General features: G+C 41.4%; 3 protein-coding genes across 3 annotated transcripts; all 3 read left to right on the top strand.

Moving 5' to 3' along the window:
* Positions 1-9309: 9309 nt before the first annotated feature.
* Positions 9310-10266, top strand: LOC140175550 (uncharacterized). Its single transcript, XM_072204056.1, has one exon. The coding sequence runs from the start codon at positions 9310-9312 to the stop codon at positions 10264-10266; it is 957 nt and encodes a 318-aa protein (XP_072060157.1).
* Positions 10267-10314: 48 nt separating this feature from the next.
* Positions 10315-11943, top strand: LOC140175549 (uncharacterized). Its single transcript, XM_072204055.1, has 3 exons — positions 10315-10638; positions 10875-11108; positions 11347-11943. Exons 1-3 carry the CDS (start codon positions 10315-10317, stop codon positions 11941-11943), a joined length of 1155 nt encoding a protein of 384 aa, XP_072060156.1.
* A 6171-nt stretch (positions 11944-18114) lies between these two features.
* Positions 18115-19064, top strand: LOC112717218 (protein MAIN-LIKE 2-like). Its single transcript, XM_025769313.1, has 2 exons — positions 18115-18183; positions 18468-19064. The coding sequence occupies exons 1-2, from the start codon at positions 18115-18117 to the stop codon at positions 19062-19064; spliced, it is 666 nt and encodes a 221-aa protein (XP_025625098.1).
* Positions 19065-20211: the final 1147 nt, after the last annotated feature.

Here is a 20211-nt window from a genome sequence, read left to right as displayed (position 1 = left end):
CATGAAAGGTTGAACTCTAAACTGAATTATGTGGCTCATTCATCAAATTCACCACATAATTCATATAGATTAACCCCTCTCTCGATGGTGGTTGAATCTTTGAAGAACAAGAGTTCCCTCTTTAGATCAACCACTAAAATTGAGAAAGAGAAGATGGTTCACCAATTCATTCCAACCAACAGAGCTCCTCCCCCTAATGAAAGTGGGGTTTAGTGAATCATAGCTCCAATCTCAACAACAAATGCCATTAACAAAAATTAAACTAAGTGTAGAGAAAGATGAAGAAGAATAAGTAAATGCTTGAAAATTAAGAAAATGAAGAAGAGAAGTTCCAAGATGAACCAAAATTAGCTCTCTGGGTCTTCTCTCGGAAGTACCAAAAGAGTTTCCAAATACAAGTGCTCAAAAGTGTAAAAATGACTAAGTGTAAAAAGTAAAGTGTAAAAAGTGTAAAAGTCCAAAAGTCCTCCACAAGTACATCAATCTCTTCTATTTATACTACTCCTAAAACTCTTCAGAGATCTCCAATTTGGGTTATCAATGTGGGCTTTCTCATTGTTGAATTCTTGGCTCAATTGGAAGTGTTGCTAGACTTGGAAGGGAAGAGTTCATTCATCATGTTTCTGGCCCATTGGCTTGGCGTTATTGACACTAACTCCAGGCCAAATGCACGTTGGCAACGTGCTTGACATTTTCCTGGAAGTGAAGTATGAGACTTGGGCGTTGCTAGCCCAAGTTGTTGCAAACAACTTGCTTTTCCTCTTCTTGGCTCTACTTTCATGCTAAATGTATCCCAGAATTTGAGTGTCAACCTTCAGCCTCCATATGGACTATTATACATCATTGGAAAGCTCTTGATGTCTATTTTCTAATGCCACTGAAATCACCTCAATTGGACTTTCCTAGCTCAAGTTATGGTTCCTCAAAGAAGGTAAGGTCAAGCTGCCAAGTTGTTGCCAAGTTGTTGCCAAAAACGCACCTTAAACCCCAAGTTGGCAACGTGCTCGTGCCTTACTCTCCCAAGGCAAGGGCTTGGGGCTGGCGTTGTTGCAAAACACGCCCCCTATCTAGCACGTTGGCAACGTGCTCGAGCCACACTCCTAGGCTAATCTCTAGCCTTCTTGAATTTCACTTCATGTTCTTGTTTTTAGGGCCTAAAGATGACTCTGGTTTGGCTTCAATTTTGTGCTTCACCATAGACTATTATATATGGTTGGAAAGCTCTAAATGTCAGCTTTCCAATGCAACTGGAAGCACTCAATTTGGATCTCTGTAGCTCAAGATATCTTCCATTAAAGAGGACATGGTCAGGCTGCCTTGTTGGAGTTGTTGTGAATAACGCCCATACATTTCAAGTTAGCAACGTGCACCACAATTTCCTGGCATTGTTGTGAATAACTCCTTCTCTTTAGCACGTTGGCAACGTGCTCGAGCCTTTCTCAAGGCTCCATGCTTGCTTCCTGGCGTTGGCAACGTGCATGGCAAGGCCAATGGGCGTTGGCAACGTGCATGGCATGCTTGTGGGCGTTGGCAACTTGAATGGTGCCTCTCCCTGGCGTTAGCAACTTGAATGGTGCCTCTCCCTGGCGTTAGCAACGTGAATGGTGAGGCTTGGCGTTGGCAACTTGATTCTGGCGTTGGCAACTTGGCTGGCAGCACCATTTGGCGTTAGCAACCTGGCTGGCAGCACCATTTGGCGTTGGCAACCTGGCTGGCAGCACCATTTGGCGTTGCCAACTTGGTGTTGGCGTTGGCAACGTGGTGACATCCTCCCCTGGTGGCCCTTGGCGTTGCCAACTTGGTGTTGGCGTTGGCAACGTGGTGACATCCTCCCCTGGTGGCTCTGGCGTTGCCAACTTGGTCTTCAAGTTGGCAACTTGCAATCCTTCATTTCCTTGCATTTGGGGCTTAAGTTTCCCTCTGATTTGAGCTTCCATTCCTTGTCACATTATGGACTATTGTATATCGTTGGAAAGCTCTTGATGTCAGCTTCTCAACGCAATTGGAATCATGCCAATTGGATCCTTGTGGTTCAAGATATTCATCCTTGAAGAGGGGAAGGTCAAGCTGCCAACTCTGCTGAACACACACCAGCACGTTGCCAACTTGGTTTTCAAGTTGCCAACGTGCTGTTCTTCCCTGGCAGCACCAAATGGGCGTTGGCAACTTGGTTTCCAAGTTGCCAACGTGCTGTTTGCTCCTGATTGCACAAAATAGGCGTTGCCAACTTGGTTTCCAGGTTGCCAACTTGCTATTCCTCCTTGTTCCAAGCTTTCCTTGCTCCATTGTCTTCTTGCTTCATCCCTAACATAAACCAACGAATTTTCCTCAAAGTTTTGCCATCTTATGCATTAAATTTCAAGGGAATCATTCACATCAACTTGCATATAATCTTCTTGAATCATTTGCATAGATTATGTCAAATTTCACTTAATTCTTGGTTTATGAATGCATGGAGGAAAAGTTCACAAATTTGTCTATTTATTTCAAGGAAAATGAATAAAGCTAAGCTAAAACTAACTAAACCAACTAGTTAAAATAGCAAATATGCGAATGCATCATCTGGGCAAAGAATTGTACCTGAAAAGGAGGATGAAGCACCAAGGGTAGAGGTGCCTAACCCGAATAGAGAAGATGGTGATAGTGAACCTGAGATGTACCAATATGAATCCGAAGAACTCTGTAGCCCCCCTGCAACTGATGACGAAGAGGAACCTGTATTTCCTCAACATAATCCCAACACGCCATATGGAAAAATAACTCTGAAGTTGAATATGGAGTTTGAGACCATGGAGCAGTTCAAAGCAGCAGTGCAGAAGTACAACATACAAATTGGGAGACAGGTGTTCTACCTTAGGAATGAGAAGAAGAAGTGTAGGGTGATCTGCTATGATCCAGACTGCCCTTGGTTGTGCTACTGTGCCAGGACCAACTACCCAGCATCCTTTCAGATAAAGACATTTGTGGACGAGCATACGTACCCCAGGAGTAACAAGAGTAAATATGTTTCATGTGCTTGGGTTGCTGAGGAACTGGTTCCATAGCTGAGATCCATCCGAACATGCTGCAAAGAGAGGCACATGAGTGGTTTAAAGTGGAGTATGACATCTCAGTCAACGAGAGGATGATGTATAAGGCTATGGACAAAGCCAAGGAAGTTATTGAGGGAACAGAGAAAGATCAATACCTAAGGCTCAGAGACTACCTTAACGAAATCATGAAGGCTAATCCTGGTTCAAGAGCCAACATGGGGACTACTCCACAGCCAGAAGGGTTGCCTAGGTTTAGAAACTTGTACATCTGTTTGGCTGCTTGCAAAAATGGCTTTAGAGCAGGGTGTAGGCCATTTATTGTTTTGGATGGGACGTTTCTGAAAGGGTACTTTGGAGGGCAATTACTAACAGCAGTTGGTCAGGACGCGAACAATCAGTTGTTTCCAATAGCGTATGGGGTTGTTGATGCAGAAACAAGGAAAAATTGGAGATTCTTTCTGGAGGAGTTGCACACAGACATTGGGGACTTCAATGAGAATGGCTGGGTTTTTATGTCAGACCAGCAAAAGGTGATGTGGACTATCTTAATGTTTTTTGAGTTCCTGTAAGTATATATAAATTAGTTTTCAAATGTCCTCTAATTCATTGTGGTTACCATTCAATGCAGGGACTAATCCCAGCATTACAGGACGTCATGCCAGGGGTGAAGCACAGATTCTGTTGTATGCATATGTGGAGAAATATGAACAAGAGATGGAAGGATAAGGAACTTAAGGCAACATTTTGGCAATGTGCAAAAGCAACTACTGATCAGGAATTTAATGATGCAATGGGAGATGTGAAACGGATCAACAAACAGGCTCGGGAGTATTTGTCAAAATTTGAACAAGAACAGTGGTCGAGATCAAGGTTTTCAGACTGGCCAAAGGTAGACAGTTTGACAAGCAACAACTGTGAGTCATTTAACTCAACAATCGTGGGACTTCGGGGGAAGAGCATTTTGACAATGCTTGAGGAGCTTAGGTTCTACATCATGAAGATAATGGCAACTCACAAAGACTCACTGATGGCTTATACTGGAAAAATAGCCCTTGTACAAGTCAGTAGGTTAGAGAAAGAAAAAAGACAAGCCAATTACTGGGAAGCACAATGGTGTGGTGATGATGAGCACAAGTAGTTTGAAGTGACAAAGTGGCAACATAGAGTGAGAGTCAATACACGAGAGAGGACATGCTCATGCAGAAAATGGCAGCTCACTGGACTACCATGCTGTCATGGGATTGCAGCAATCCAAAGAAAGAATGAGAAACCTGAAGACTATGTCCATCACAAGCTCACTATTGAGGCTTATAATAGGACTTATATGTTTCACATTAACAGCATACCTAGTCAGGAGTACTGGGAGCATCACGAAGGGCTGCCATGTCTGCCCCCTCCATACAAGAGGCCTATTGGCAGATCTACAAAGAAGAGAAGAAAGGATAGCACTGAGCAAAGTTCTGGCAGCCAATACAAGGCCAAGAGAAGCTATGGACAGATAACATGCCAAACCTGCAAAAGGGTGACCAACACAAAAACCATTACTTATATGTATTTACTTTACCTTTTATGTCCTATCTGCAACTTTATTAATGCTGCTTTTCCTTACTCATGTGTTTTTTGTAAGGCTGGACATAATAGCAGAACTTGTCCTCACAAAGGAAGTGGATCAGCAGCTGCAGAACCAGATCTTGATGAGGATGAAGCTAGGGAGCAAGAAGCTAACTGGGAGGAGACCATGGAGGCTGCACACGCTGCACATGTTGCAGATGAGGAAGAGCTCACTCAAAACCATCCACAAACTCAGCCTGCTCACTCAAAACCATCCACAAACTCAGCCTGATCAGGTAAAGAATGTGATTTATTTTACCTTCTTGTCCTAAACTGTTGGATCTGTCTCCATGGAAGATTTGATTTCATGAATGCACAAACTGATACAGAATAACATCAATGATGGCAACACTACAACAAATGCTTTAGTCCCTAATGTAGCCACCACACCAGCTGCAACCAACCCATGTGCTCCAACAGCTAGTTCAAAACCATCACCAGCACCAAAGAAGAGAAGCAGACCATCTTTTGTCAGGGGCAATCCAGTTCCACCAATAGGAAGAGGCAGCACCACTCGAAGAGGAATGGCAGCCACTACAACACCTCCAACTCCAGCACAAAATACAGCAGCTGCACCACCACCCCCTGCTCAACCTAGTCTTGTCAGCCCTGATGTTGGGTCTAGATCCCAAATTCCTGCATCTCCATCCAATGTTGGGCCTAAGCCTCAAGGTCCATTACTTAGGCCCACTCTTCAGGCCCAACCTACAGCACCATTTAGGCCCCCAACTGTGACTAGGGAGACCATGGCAGCAGCAAGCCCAGCCACACAGAGCAGGTTCACAGGCTTCATGCCCACACCATCCTTGAAGAAGAAAAAGCCATCCGGACCACCACTATCAAAGCCATCAACAAATGACAAGAAATGAGTTTAGATTCTTGGGTTTTTCAGTTTGTTGTTATTTGCATTTTGGACATGATTTACTTAAAATGCACCCAACTGCCATTATGGCATGTAAGTGCTAACCTAGTGTTTCTGTGTTTTGTTACTGTCATCTTGGGTCTGTAGCAGTTACTATGAACATCTGTCATTTTGGTTGTCTTATTTGGGGCCTGAACTTTGTTCCTCTAAATAGTTAATGGTTATAACTTGATGTTATTTTGGTGTTTTATTCAGTTTATGTTTACAAAACTAATTGACATGGCTTACATAGACTCCATGTATCTTGGTCAAATCACAACAACAACAACTTAATCAAAGCACAACAAGAACACAATATGCATTAATTTATCTCAATTACATTGAGGACAAGATTACAAAATTCCAATCTCTCACCGTTATACTATTATAATCTACAATGCCTACCTACTTAGCCACCCTAAACATAATCAAAGCCACATTTAACTCAATCAAAATACACATAAAAATTAGGCACAACTCAACCCTCTTCAGATTCTCCTTCATGTCATTCACCACAGATAGTACCATCATCATCCTTTGAATTTCCTGTCCATCCCCACAGTCAACATTGATTCTGCCTTTCTTTTTGGGTTCTAATTTGCCCAGCATATTACTGTTCTCTGAAGAAACTTCTCCTTCCACACATTTCGCTTGTATTTCATCCAACCATTGGAAATACCCGCAACGCATTTCTGTGTTCTGGCACAACACGAAGAGTTCAAACATCAGAGAACAATCGAAATCTAAAAATGAATAAGAACCAACGATAAACCAAGAAGGAATATTATTCTACTTCCTCACCAATTCATTACAATTCCAATCTTACCTTCCACAGAGGGCAGTGTAGAAACCATCTATCAGGGTTGCTACTTGTCTTCGACTTCAACGGAACCACTGGAAGGGGACAAAAGCAACAGCCATCGTAACTTTTACTCACAATGACCGAAGCACCATCCACGTCGCAGGCTTGCATCGAGGGCTACCTTCTCAGCGTTGCAGATTTTCCACGAGCCCTTGCAGAATGCATCTTGCAATCTTGGATCCCCTACTGCGAATGAACGAATAGAGAGCGTTGTTGATTTGGGATTAGGGCAAAGAGTAATGATTTGGGGGCAAATTGAATTCCAATTAACCTAATTTCCACCTAGGCTAGCAAATTAATTAATTAGAAATTACAACTCAATTAAAACATGATTTGTCAGCATAATCCGGTGTCCACGTAAGCATTGTCCTCACTGGAGCTTTGGTCGGCCAAGTTATGGATATGTTTGTCAGTTTTTAAAATTAACCAGGTACCATTTTGTCGTTTACAATACTTAGGTACCGCAATGTCAGTGTTTTAATCTTTCGGGTACTGATTTGATCATTACCTCATTTAATTTTGGTTGGTCTTAAATTTTCATCCAAACCACGTTTAAGGGATCATGTTAGAATTATGTTAACACAAGTATGAATAAAGGATAATAAATAACGAAGTTCGTATATTGATATTATATTACGAGCACATGTATATGTGTATAAAAGAATAATGTTTAGACATTTTAATTTATTCTTTTATTATTCAAATATATATTTTAAAAAATATAAATGGTTAAAAAATTTATTTTTTTATAAATTTAAAACATAATTAAGGATATTATAACTTAAATTTTTATCTAAAATGATTCCTCTTTGTTTATTATGTACGACTCTTGGAATAGCAAATCTTTCTCGTATTGAAATTGAAATTGACGTGTACCCCACCAACCTCGGAGATAAACCCACAACTGATTACTGATCTAAGAACTCGGAGAAACTAAACAAAGTAGAAACTCCCAACTAAATTGTGGACAGGTCAGCATCATCTATCAACCATCACCCACAACCACGGAACCCAATCCCTCAAATCCGATCACGACTCTACACAGGTCAAAGATATCAATAACGGCACTCATCTAACATTTTGAAAACAAACAAACTGACATACTACTTGTCTATAAAAACAAACCTAATAAACCACGAAGAGCCAGGTCACATAACTCATTTCAGTTTATCACTCCTTATTCTTATATAATTCATATACTTACTTGAGCGTCGGAGTGCTTTTTGCAGGTGCGCCCGCCGCCGTGTTTCAAGAGGACCGAGGTTAATCCGCGACGACCCCGGACGACGTCTAGCTCAGCCGGAGGTCCGAACTGTCACCTGGAAGTCACATACCTCGGTGCACTCAGGACGGAATATTTGGCGTCCACCGTGGGGCCCGAAAGTTACACTAACCCCACTTTCTTTCCACGTTGCATTTTGTGTTCTTCTCTTACGCGGGGTTTATCAACCTTCCAACATGGCTGACAATGGAGTTCATCAACTCAGTCAGGCCGAACTTGTGGCCCAGACGGCCGAGCTGCAAGCGGAAGTCAAGAGGTTAGCAGAGCTATCAACCCAGAACAGCAAACGAGAGGAGGGCAATTCCAAAGGCTCAACCCAAGGCGGCACCGATCTAATATGTGTCAACCCCCCAAGGAGAAACTGACCTTGGACAACCCATTCTCTAAAGAAATCACGAATTATAAAATGCCGAAGCATTTCACACTTCCTTCCTCCCTTGAGCCATATAAGGGGATTGGTGACCCCCGGGCTCACATTAAAAATTTTAGTCTATGATGTTTTTTAACAGACCTAATAACGATCCTGTGCTTTCTAGAGCTTTTCCTACTTACCTTGACGGAGCTTCTTTGCTTTGGTTTTCAAAATTACCTGCAGGATCAATCGCTTCCTTCGAGGAACTAGCAAGGTCTTTCATCAACTAGTTTGCAGCAGCATGAATCTACATACACGGATCGGACTACCTTAGCACCATCCGCCAGGATCCACAAGAAAGCCTGAAGGATTATATGACCAGGTTTACAGACGCCACCATGGAAATACCTGATCTAAATCCTGCCGTCCACCTACATGCCCTCAAGGCCGGTCTCCGACCCGGAAAGTTCAGAGAAATAATCGCGGTTACAAAGCAGAAGACACTAGAATAGTTCTGGGAAAGGGCAGCTGGACAAATGAAGATTGAAGAACACCATGAGGCCGACAAAACCGAAAGAAGACCAAGAAGGGAAGACGACAGAACACCAAGGTCGGCGAGCACTAAAGACCTCAACAAATCATTCAAGTTCATCCCAAAATTCGACAACTACACCAGATTCAATACGAAGAGGGAAAAGATAATCAATGAAATACTCAACGCCAAAATTATAAAACCACCAACAAGAGCTGGGAGCTACCAAGATCAGCGATTCGTCGACAAAAGTAAACACTGTGCCTTCCACTAGAAGTATGGTCACACAACCGACGAGTGCGTGATAGCCAAAGATCTCCTAGAAAGATTAGCTCGGCAGGGCCTCCTAGATAAGTACATAGAAGGAAGGAAGTATAAGGAGAGCGACAGGAACAAAGAAGAACGCCAGCAAACCTCAAGCAAGGACACCAATAAATGGTCAAATAACAACCCACCTAAAGGGGTTATAAACTGCATATCTGGGGGATTCGCGGGAGGAGGCGAAACAACCTCGGCACGGTAGCTTCAATGCTAGCAATCGAAGGAACAACGCTACCAGATAACAAAAATACGCCCGACCTAGAGATCACTTTCAACCAAACTGACATATGCTCAGCCGCCCCTGACTCAGACGATCAGGTAGTAGTCTCTATCCAAACAGGCGACCTTTTGGTAAGAAAAGTCCTTTTGGACCCAGGTAGTAGTGCAGATGTCCTCTTTTACTCTACTTTCTCAAAATGAATTTATCTGAAAAACTAATGCAACCCTCATCCGGAGAATTAGTAGGATTCTTTGGAGAAAGAGTGCCGATCAAAGGTTATATATGGCTAAGGACAACAATAGGAGATCACCCGTTATCAAGAACCATAGACATACAATACCTAATAGTTGACTGCCCCAGTCCTTACAATATTATTCTCGGAAGACCTGCTCTGAATATGTTCAGAGCAGTCATATCCACTTTTCATCTTTGTGTTAAATTTCAGGCACAAGGCGGCAAGATAGCAACAATACATTCTGACCACCAACAAGCTCGGCAATGCTATAATGCAAGCCTAAAAAGGTCGGACACAAGCCAGAAACAACATGAAGTCCAGTCAATACATGACACGGAAGTTTTGTCCTTAGCCGAGCTTGATCCTCGAGGAGACACCCAAGAAAGACCTCAACTAGCAGATGAGCTCCAGAAGATTCAACTGACCCGCACACCAAAACAGGTAACATACATCGGTCAAGCACTACAGGGACAAGAGAGGTCGGAGTTGATAAGAATATTACAAGCCAATGCTGATTTATTAACATGGACCCCAGCAGACATACCCGGTATAAGCCCAGACATAATCTACCACAAACTGGCCATTGACAGAACAAGCCAACCTATAGCTCAGAAGAAGAGGAACCTCGGGGCAAAAAAATCAAGGGCAGCCTTAGAAGAAACAGAGAAGCTCCTTAAATCCAACTTCATCAAAGAAATCCGCTTCACCACATGGCTCTCAGTGGTAATGGTAAGAAAAAACCCAGGTAAATGGCGCATGTGCTTCGACTTTACAAATTTAAACAAAGCATGCCTTAAAGATGCTTACCCTTTGCCGTGCATCGATAAACTTGTAGACAATGCATCAGGTTTCAAAAGCTTAAGCTTCATGGATGCATACTCTGGCTACAACCAGATCCTCATGCATCCAGAAGACTAAAGCAAGACAGCATTTATAACTGAACATGGTAATTTCTGTTATAGAGTCATGTCATTTGGTCTAAAGAATGCAGGTGCAACTTACCAACGACTGATGGACAAAGTATTCCGGCACCAAATAGGTCGGAACATAGAAATTTATGTTGACGATATGGTCGCCAAGACCACTCAAGAGCGGTCACACTGCGACGACCTCAAGGAAATATTCGAACAGATCCGATCATACAATATGAGACTCAACCTAGAAAAATGCGCCTTCGGAGTTCAAGGAGGCAAATTCCTCGGATTTATGCTAACCTCACGAGGAATTGAAGTGAACCCTGAAAAATGCGAAGCAATACTCAACATGGCAAGCCCTAAAACGATGAAAGAGGTACAACAATTAGCAGGAAGGGTAGCCGCAATATCTTGGTTCTTGCCAGCAGTATCAAGCCGATCATACCTATTCTTCCAGACGATCTTAAAGAATAAAAAATTCCAATGGACAAAAGAGTGCGAGAAGGCGTTTGCCGAGCTTAAAACTATCTTATCATCACCACCCGTGCTGCAATGACCTGAAGTCGGTAAACCCCTATATTTATATTTGTCTATTTCCAATTACTCTATAAGCTCGGCTCTTGTCATCGAGACAGGGAAGACACAACAGCCAGTATACTTCGTCAGCAGAGTCATGCAACCAACGGAACAAAGGTATCCGAGGATAGAACAGCTAGCCTTAACACTCGTGGTCATAACAAGAAGAGTAAGGCACTATTTTCAAAGCCACACAATAATAGTAAGGACAAACCACCCATTAAGGCAAATACTGACAAAACCAGAACTGGCCGGACGTTTGACCAAATGGTCAATCGAGCTCTCGGAATTCGACATTCAGTTTCAACCAAGATCGGCCCTCAAAGCACAGATCCTTGCCGACTTCATCACGGAACTGACTCTTGATGAGCACAACAAAACATGGAAGTTACACGTGGATGGAGCGTCAAGTCGGGAAGGAGGTGGGGCCTGGATAATCCTGAAAGAAGAAGATGAAGTGGTAGCCGAACAAGCCCTCTAGTTCCATTTTTTAGCAAGCAACAACCAGGCCAAGTACGAGGTCCTCATAGCAGGACTCAAACTCGCCCTAAGGCACCAAGTACAAAATCTGACATCCCATTGCGACTCCCTTTTGGTAGTCCAGCAGATCCGAGGAGAGTTCCAGGTAAAAGATCCCTTGCTAGAGCAATATTGGCTCATAGCAAAGGATCTCATTTCAAAATTCAGCTCGTTTATTATACTACATGTGCATAGAGAAAAGAATGTTAGAGCAGATATATTATCCAAACTCGCCGCCACTAGGGCAGATACACAAACATCAGCACTATCACAACTTACACTCACAAAACCCAGCATTGAACTATTATACATAGAAAACATTAACCGCCTCCATGACTGGAGAACACCTTTTCTTAAGTACATAAATACAGGCACCAAACCCAGGGACGAGCTCAACCCACAACACTTCAGGCGTAAGGCGAGCTTCTACACAAGGATAGCGGGAGAGCTGTACAGGCGCGGTTTCTCACAACCATTGCTAAAATGCCTAAGCGAAGATGAAGCAAAAGAGGTGATGGACGAAGTTCACGAGGGCGTATGTGGAAACCACATAGGAGGACGAGCTCTCGCCGCAAAAATAGCCTGAACAGGATACTATTGGCCGACCATGAATAGGGATTGCATAGCAAAAGTCAAGACATGTGACAAATGCTAAAAGCACGAAGCCATCTCTACAAAGCCGGCCGAGGTATTACACAGCATGGAGGTAAGCTGGCCTTTCCACAGATGGGGGTTCGATATCCTCGGCCCATTTCCAATAGCACCAGGACAGGTAAAATTTTTTTTAGTATCAATAGACTACTTCTCAAAATGGATAGAAGCACAACCCTTAGCAAGAATAACAGCCAAAAAGGTACGATCTTTTATATGGAAAAACATAATATGCCAATTTGGAATACCAAGGAAAATAATATCAGACAATGGTAGACAATTTACAGATAATAAGCTCGGCTCATTTCTAAAAAATTTTAATATATAGCATCATTTTAGCTCGGTCGAACACCCACAAACCAATGGGCAGGCCGAAGCTGCTAACCGAGTTGTATTGCAGGCAATAAAGAGAAAGCTCGATAATGCAAAGGGAGAATAGGCTGAGCTAATCCCGAAAATATTGTGGAGCTACAACACCACAGTACAAAACACCACAGGTGAGACACCCTTCAAGTTAGTCTATGGTTCAGAAGCATTAATCCCTGTAGAAATCGGGGTCCCCACGTTAAGAGACGAGCTATACGACGAACAACATAATATAAGAGCCAAAAATGTCGAGCTTGACCTGGCCGAGGAAGACAGAGAAATCGCCGCCATCAAACAAAGAGCCCAGAAACAACTGGCAGAAAGGAAGCACAATAATAAAGTTGTTCCGAGGACATTCATGGAGGGCGATATAGTCCTCAGACGAACAGAAGAAGGCAGACGACCTCATTCACATGGCAAGCTAGCCGCAAACTGGGAAGGCCCGTTCCGAATATCAAAAGTACTCGGAATGGGGGCTTACCGACTTCAAACACTACAAGGCAACACAATGTCAGGGAACTGGAATGTTTCCTCCCTAAAAATGTACAGACCATGACTTGTACAATCGGCAAATGAAGGTACTCTTTTTCCCCCCCCCCCCTTAAAGTTTTTTCCCAAAAAGGGGTTTGCCTAAGGAGGGTTTTAACGAGGCCGGACGCACAATACATTCAAAGAAATGCGAATGACTATCTTCAAACAATTCCAATTCTAAACAACAAATCCGGAAACAATAAAGTATATGCTAACAAAATCATAGTAAACGATATTTTCAAACTTGTCCAAAACATGGCCGAAACAAAAAACATCATTCAAGTTTCAAAACAAAAAACAAGAATAAGTACAGTCAAATAGACCAAAACATCGGTCTACAAAGCTAAGCTCGGCCAAATAGAAAATAAGTTACAAATATACAAATCAAGAAGGAGCATTCTTATCATGCTCCTTGGCAGTACCATCCACGATCATTTTCCCACCAACCACGATCTTAGTCACGTCCAAACAGTCACAGTCAAAGTCAGGAGCCAAGAAGGAGATCTGGCTAACAGCACGATCAAAGCCAGAGGAAAACATCTCCATTCCTACCTCCTCTAATTCATGAACCCAAGCAATTAACTTCCCTTTGGAAACATCACTCTCTTTGATGTCAGCTTGCAACAACCGAACCTGATCCCTTAAGCAAACAACCTCATCCTCAGAATCCTTTGCTTTGGCTACAGCATTAACCACGGCATCATCTTTCTCCTTCAAAGACCTCTCCAACTCAGCAACTCTTTCCTTATAAGATTTCTCAAATTGAGAAACCTTATCTACAACCTCCTGTTGTTCAGCACCTATGAGCTCGGTAGTACGGCCAACACATAGTAAGCGAGAGGCAACGATCTACAAAAACTACAAAACGTAAGGATCAAAAATACCAAAAGAAAATAAAAGAGCTCATATAGAAAACCGACCTGAACAAACTTTCCAAGGGCCTCCATGCCAACCCGTCGAGTCATGAGCATGTCCCCCGGGTACTGGGACGCCCTATCCGAAAGCTTGGCGAAATTGAATTGATCACTCCACAAGGACTGAGAACTAGACCCAGGAACGAAGCCATGAAGTTTCTTCTGACGATCAAAAGCAACCCCACCATCCCCATGGGCCTCCTGCTTGCCCTCCGAGATGATCTCTAACAACCTGTCATTATCATCCCTCCTCCTCTTATACGAAGACATCGGCTGGGCAGCAGAATAAGCAACTTGACCACCATCGTCCTTCTGCACCCCACACCACCAGTGCCTTTCTCTTTCTTCTTCTTCAAGAAGGACTGAAACTTCGTCGGATCAAGAAGAGAAACTCGGCCACCTGAAAGCACCAAACATTAGAAAATATAAGAACATCAACAAACCTAATAACAGACAAGCAACGATACCTATATACGCTTTCAAGCCCTCATTATCACTAGAGTTATACAAATACAGAAGTTCAGAAATCGATAAACACTCTCCAGCAGCGAAGCTCTCAACCAAGAAATCTAAAAGGAAATCTTCCTCCTCACTCCGCTCAGAGGCCTCAAGAATCTGACTCGGCTCAGAACACCAGTAGAGAGGAAACCTTTCAATAAGCTCATTATCCAAATAGAATGGGTACTCAGTCTCAGCTGTCCTAACTTTAACAAACAGGGATTTAAAATTCTTGAACGAAGATTTGTACAAGAGAAACAAGGAACGACCCGGGAAACTACTAAGACAAACCCACAAACCCTTTCGAACGCCTTTTGACTGAAACAGAGAGAAAAACAGGGGCAACGAACAAGGAAAAGAGAAGAAATCCATCAAGCACTTAAAGGCACAAAGAAATGCCCAGGAATTTGGGTGAAGTTGTGAAGGTGCGCAATTGAGCTGCGTAAGAACGTCACACTCAAAAGAAGTAAAGGAAAATCCCACACCAAATTCAACGATACAGGGAGTATACATGTAGAAATACCCCCAATCGCCCCTCCTCTCACAAACCCTATCAGTATCAGAACAGGGAAGGAGTTCAACAGCAGCAACAGAACTGCCCCTAACAACATTCAAACTACCCAAATCAGATATGGACTCGGCAGTGGTAAACGAGGAAGAACAAGTCCTAACGTCGTCATGGACCCAATGATACGGATCATCTTCCCTCTCCTCAACCGCTTTCAACTTTTATTTCCCCTTCTCTCTCATCATAGAAGTAATAGTAAAAAGCAACGAAAAGAAACACTAACCTTGCAAAGACATGAGGAAGGTTAAACCGTAAAAAACGTAACAGCAAAACGTAAAGTCCCGAAGCAAGTTACAGCTATTATTGCAAGTCCACTAAATTAGTGGGAACCTTAGTCAATAACTACCACTAACGTGGGAAATCAAAAAACATAAAGGCACATTAAATAAGGCACAACCCGCAAGAGTAACCAAAGAGTCTCCCCAATTTCTTTTTCAAATTCCTTCAATGGGCCACAGAGGCCCAGCAACAACAAAAAGCTATAAGGCCACAAAAGAAGGGAGTCAACAACAAATCAACTAAAGTTCGCCTACCGTTCTTCCGTACAACACTAGCCGAACTTGGGGACTATGACGTGTACCCCACCAACCTCGGAGATAAACCCGCAACTGATTACCGACCTAAGAACTCGGAGAAACTAAACAAAGCAGAAACTCCTAACTAAATTGTGGACAGGTCAGCATCATCTCTCAACCATCACCCACAACCACGGATCTCACTCCCTCAAATCCGATCACGACTCTACACAGGTCAAAGATATCAATAACGGCACTCACCTAACATTTCGAAAACAAACAAACTGACACACTGCTTATCTATAAAAATAAACCTAATAAACCACAAAGAGCTAGGTCACATAACTCATTTCAGTTTATCACTCCTTATTCTTATATAACTCATATACTTACTTGAGCGTCGGAGTGCTTTTTGTAGGTGCTCCCGCCGCTGTGTTTCAAGAGGACCGAGGTTAATTCGCGACGACCCCGGACGACATCTAGCTCAGCCGGAGGTCCGAACTGTCACCTGGAAGTCACATACCTCGGTGCACTCAGGACGAAACAGATATTATATTACGAGCACATGTATATGTGTATAAAAGAATAATGTTTAGACATTTTAATTTATTCTTTTATTATTCAAATATATATATATTTTAAAAAATATAAATGATTAAAAATTTTATTTTTTTATAAATTTAAAACATAATTAAGGATATTATAACTTAAATTTTTATCTAAAATAATTCCTCTTTGTTTATTATGTACGACTCTTAGAATAGCAAATCTTTCTCGTATTGAAATTGAAATACAATTTATCATCAAATTCCATGGCATCAAACATAAAAATTGACAGCATTATTTTTCAGGGAGGTAGCAGTAGGAACTAATTCAAAAGAAGCGCTGCAGTGTTGCATCTTGCATGCATTGCTGGTTACAAGTTACAAGGGATAAAAATGGATCGATCTTTCAAACATTTCAAAGCATTTCTCTGGAAAATATTCTGTAGAAGAGTGTCCAGCTCCCTATATAAAATTAATATGTCAAATTTAGCTCATCTCATCCAAAATACACTTTAATTGGTTGCATAAAATTGGAAGCTATGAACATAGTAAACTAAACAGATATCTTATACCTTGAGAGTTGCATAGGTTAAACGATATCCTGTATTAGAATATGCAACCTTATACCTACAAGCCGTGGTTAAATACATTATTTTAAAGTCCTATAACATCAGCAAATTAGCAATGTATGAGAATCTATCTATTTATAATATATAAAAGTTTATACTAATTTTTTTTAAGGAGTCACTTAAATAAAGATGTTAAAAATATCTTTTTTATAAAGATATTTTTTAAAAATTAAAATTTAACATATATAATCAATTAAATTATATTATTTTTATTAAAATTAGACTGGATAAATCAGTTTAGTAAAAAAATTAATAAATTAAATTTTAAACCGGTATAAAAATTATTATAATATTCCTATTATAAAACACAACTAAAATATCTATATTATATATATATATATATATTAATTTTAAAAATTTTAAATTTTAACCCTATAAACATAGAGAAGAAAAGGGTTAGAATTTAGAATTCTCAAAATTAATATATATAATAAGAATATTTTATTAATTTTATATAATAGAGGTGTTGTAGTCATTTTTTATAAAAAATAATATTAATTTAGACGGATTTAAAATTTGATTCACTATTTTTCGGTCAAATTAATTTGTCTGACCTAATTTTGACAAAAATAACATAATTTAAGTGATTATATGTGTTAAATTTTAATTATTAAAAAATATCTTTAAAAAAAGATGTTTTTTACGTCTTTATGGAAGTATCTCCTTTTTTCTAACCATCTTTTCTTTGTTAATGATACCACATCAACAATTCTAATAATTTGACAAAAGATTAAAATCAACCAATTACTATTTAGTAAAATATTTTTAAAAATTAAAACAAAAAACTTTTATCTATTATTATTCAATTAAAACATCAAGTACTAATTAAATGTAATAAATATACATTAAAAGTATCATAATAATGATAATTATAAAAAAATTCAGTTACAAATATTCAAATTCTACAACTTATACATATTAACACTCTTACTACTTTTTATTTCTTAATCTCTTATATTAATTGTCAAAAATTTCTTAAATTTAATATAACATTTTTATATGTTTTTCATTCTCATTCATTCATTTTTTTAATTATTTAAAAAAAATGCAAGAGGTAGGAAATTAGAATTCCAAGAGTTAATGAATGCAAAACACATTACTGTAGAGAATGGTAGGAAATTAAATAAATATTTTAAGTAAAGATTAAAAAAGGGCAATTTACACATATAAAATGATTGAAAAAACGTTTACATAAATACAACATTGGCAATTTCCAGACGCAAATGCAACAAACGCAACTATATATAATCCGCTACACCCTGCAGCGGAACTTAATTGCACGTAAACTGCTACAGGGTATCACAGATTACGTTGAGGGCGGGGTTACTCATAAACCGCTATACCCTGTAGCAGTTTATGACCAAATGGCTTTTATGCATAATCCGCTACACCCTGTAGCGGATTATGAGTATAGTGGGTTGTCTATATATACCGCGTGAGGCTGTAGCGGAAATCATTTGAGTTATTTTGGAAATAAAGTTAGAGAGAGAAAGTAGAGAGAAGGGAGAGAAAATTTAAAATATTTGAGTAGTTTGGAAGAATGAAGGATGAACGGCGGTTGTACCGGCTCGACGGCGTTGCTCACGTAGCCAGAACCATCGATGCAGAGGTAAGTGTCTGTATTTCCAAACACTATTTTAATAAATATATATTTTATTCAATATTAAGAAAGTAATTCATTAATTAGATAGATAGAGACTTAGTTTAGGTTTTGGTTTGTAAATGAGAATTTGAAATATAAACTTTGACATCTAACATTTAATAGTCAATGTAGAGAGATAAATTAGTAATTTCAAAACCCAAGTAGCTTAAGACTAGAAATACAAGCTATAGTTTGGTTGGTGATGTTATTGTTAGAAATTAAGCCGGTGTTCTTTATTTCTGAAAATGCAGCCAACCCGATGTGTGTATAGCGTCCGTAGACAACAGAATATGCCGTTTCATGATAGGATCATACCTTACTTAGAGAGGGCTGGGTTGTACCACCTGGCTAGGCTGAACGCGCATTGGTTCTGGTTGGATGAACCTCTGGTCAGCGCATTTATTGAGAGGTGGCGGCCTGAGACCCACACTTTCCATATGCCATTCGGAGAGTGTACTATCACGTTCCAGGACGTGGCATACCAGCTCGGGCTGCCTGTGGATGGCCAGGCTGTTTCCGGGTGCATGACAGACTTCCACATGCACATCGAGGGGGCCAGACCGGCATGGGAGTGGTTCGAAGAGTTATTTGGTGAGCTTTCGCCACCAGATAAGAGAAAGTTATACACAATCCACTTCACATGGTTTCATGAGCGGTTCAGGGTGTTACTAGCGGATGCTTCGGAGGAGACCGTGCGCATATATGCACGCGCGTATATTATGATGCTTCTGTCGACACAGCTGTTCATGGACAAGAGTGCTAATCGAGTCCACCTTAGCTGGTTGCCTTTTGTGGTGAGACTTGACGATATGGGTAGCTATAACTGGGGCGCCGCTGCATTAGCGTAGCTGTACCGATGCATGTGCAAGGTGGCGAACAGAAATGTCACCAACTTGGCTGGACCCCTACAGTTGCTACAGTCATGGATCTTTTGGCGGTTCCCCACGCTGAGGCCGCCGGGTTTTGATGCCTTCTCTTTTCCATTGGCATTCAGGTATACTTTAATTCATTCTTTCTTTCAAGTTCATTACGTTCTATATTTGAAATTACATACTTACATGCTATTTTTGCTACTCAGATGGGCCACATATTTGCCCTCTTCTGATGGGAAGGAACGGCGGATTATACAGTATCGTCTGACATTGGATTGACTGACTCATCGAGATGTAAGTATTTTGTTTTTGTTTGTTGTTATTTTAATTGTTTTTTTCACACTTATATGTATACATTGGTATAATGCTGACCTTGCCTCCTGTCCATCAGATTGTGTGGGAGCCTTATGGTTTGCTGGACGTACTGGCAGTCATCCATCCGGAGATACTGACCGAGGAGCACAGCCGGTTATGGCGGGCTATCACCAGCCTTATCTACTTTGCAGTTATTGAGTGGCATCAGGTTGACAGGGTCTTTCCACAGCTAGGGGGCATACAGCATTTGCCTGAGCCAGCGCTCAACATAGAGTATCTTCATAGTAAGGACGGCAAGGATGGAGATAGATGGTTCCCCACTTACTATAGGACATGGCATCAGCATTGGGACGAGCGAGTTCGTTCTGTGTTGAGTGTCCAGAGAGTTCCTGATCCTGGTCCATCCACTGAGTACTTGGACTGGTGGCACCGTGTTGCACATAGGATTCTGTCACCAGGAGTTGCTTTCGCCGACCCAGGTTCCGGACGATGCTATACTCAGAGGGTCGTCGCAGGCGCCGACTAGAGTTCCAGCGTTCGATATGCCGGATAACAGACGTTTGGAGCGGAGACGATGCATCGGTACACGTGCCACTGATCGCGAGTGGCGCTGGCTAGACGACATGATGCAGGAGGAGCAGGTTGGTGGTAATGACGGAGGCCAGGCAGATCATCGCCTTCGCCAATCTTCTGCTAGACGACGAGCTGCTCGTGGTGGAGGAGCACCTTCCGTCCACCACGATGATGAGGCAGGATCGTCCCGTCAGCACCCTACAGACACTCATGCTGGTGGCACCACGGAGGCTAG

This window comes from Arachis hypogaea, chromosome 10 (assembly GCF_003086295.3).
Source record: "Arachis hypogaea cultivar Tifrunner chromosome 10, arahy.Tifrunner.gnm2.J5K5, whole genome shotgun sequence".
NCBI classification, from domain to species: domain Eukaryota; kingdom Viridiplantae; phylum Streptophyta; class Magnoliopsida; order Fabales; family Fabaceae; genus Arachis; species Arachis hypogaea.
The sequence above is the reverse complement of the archived record's forward strand: the minus strand, read 5'-3'. Positions and strand labels throughout refer to the sequence as shown.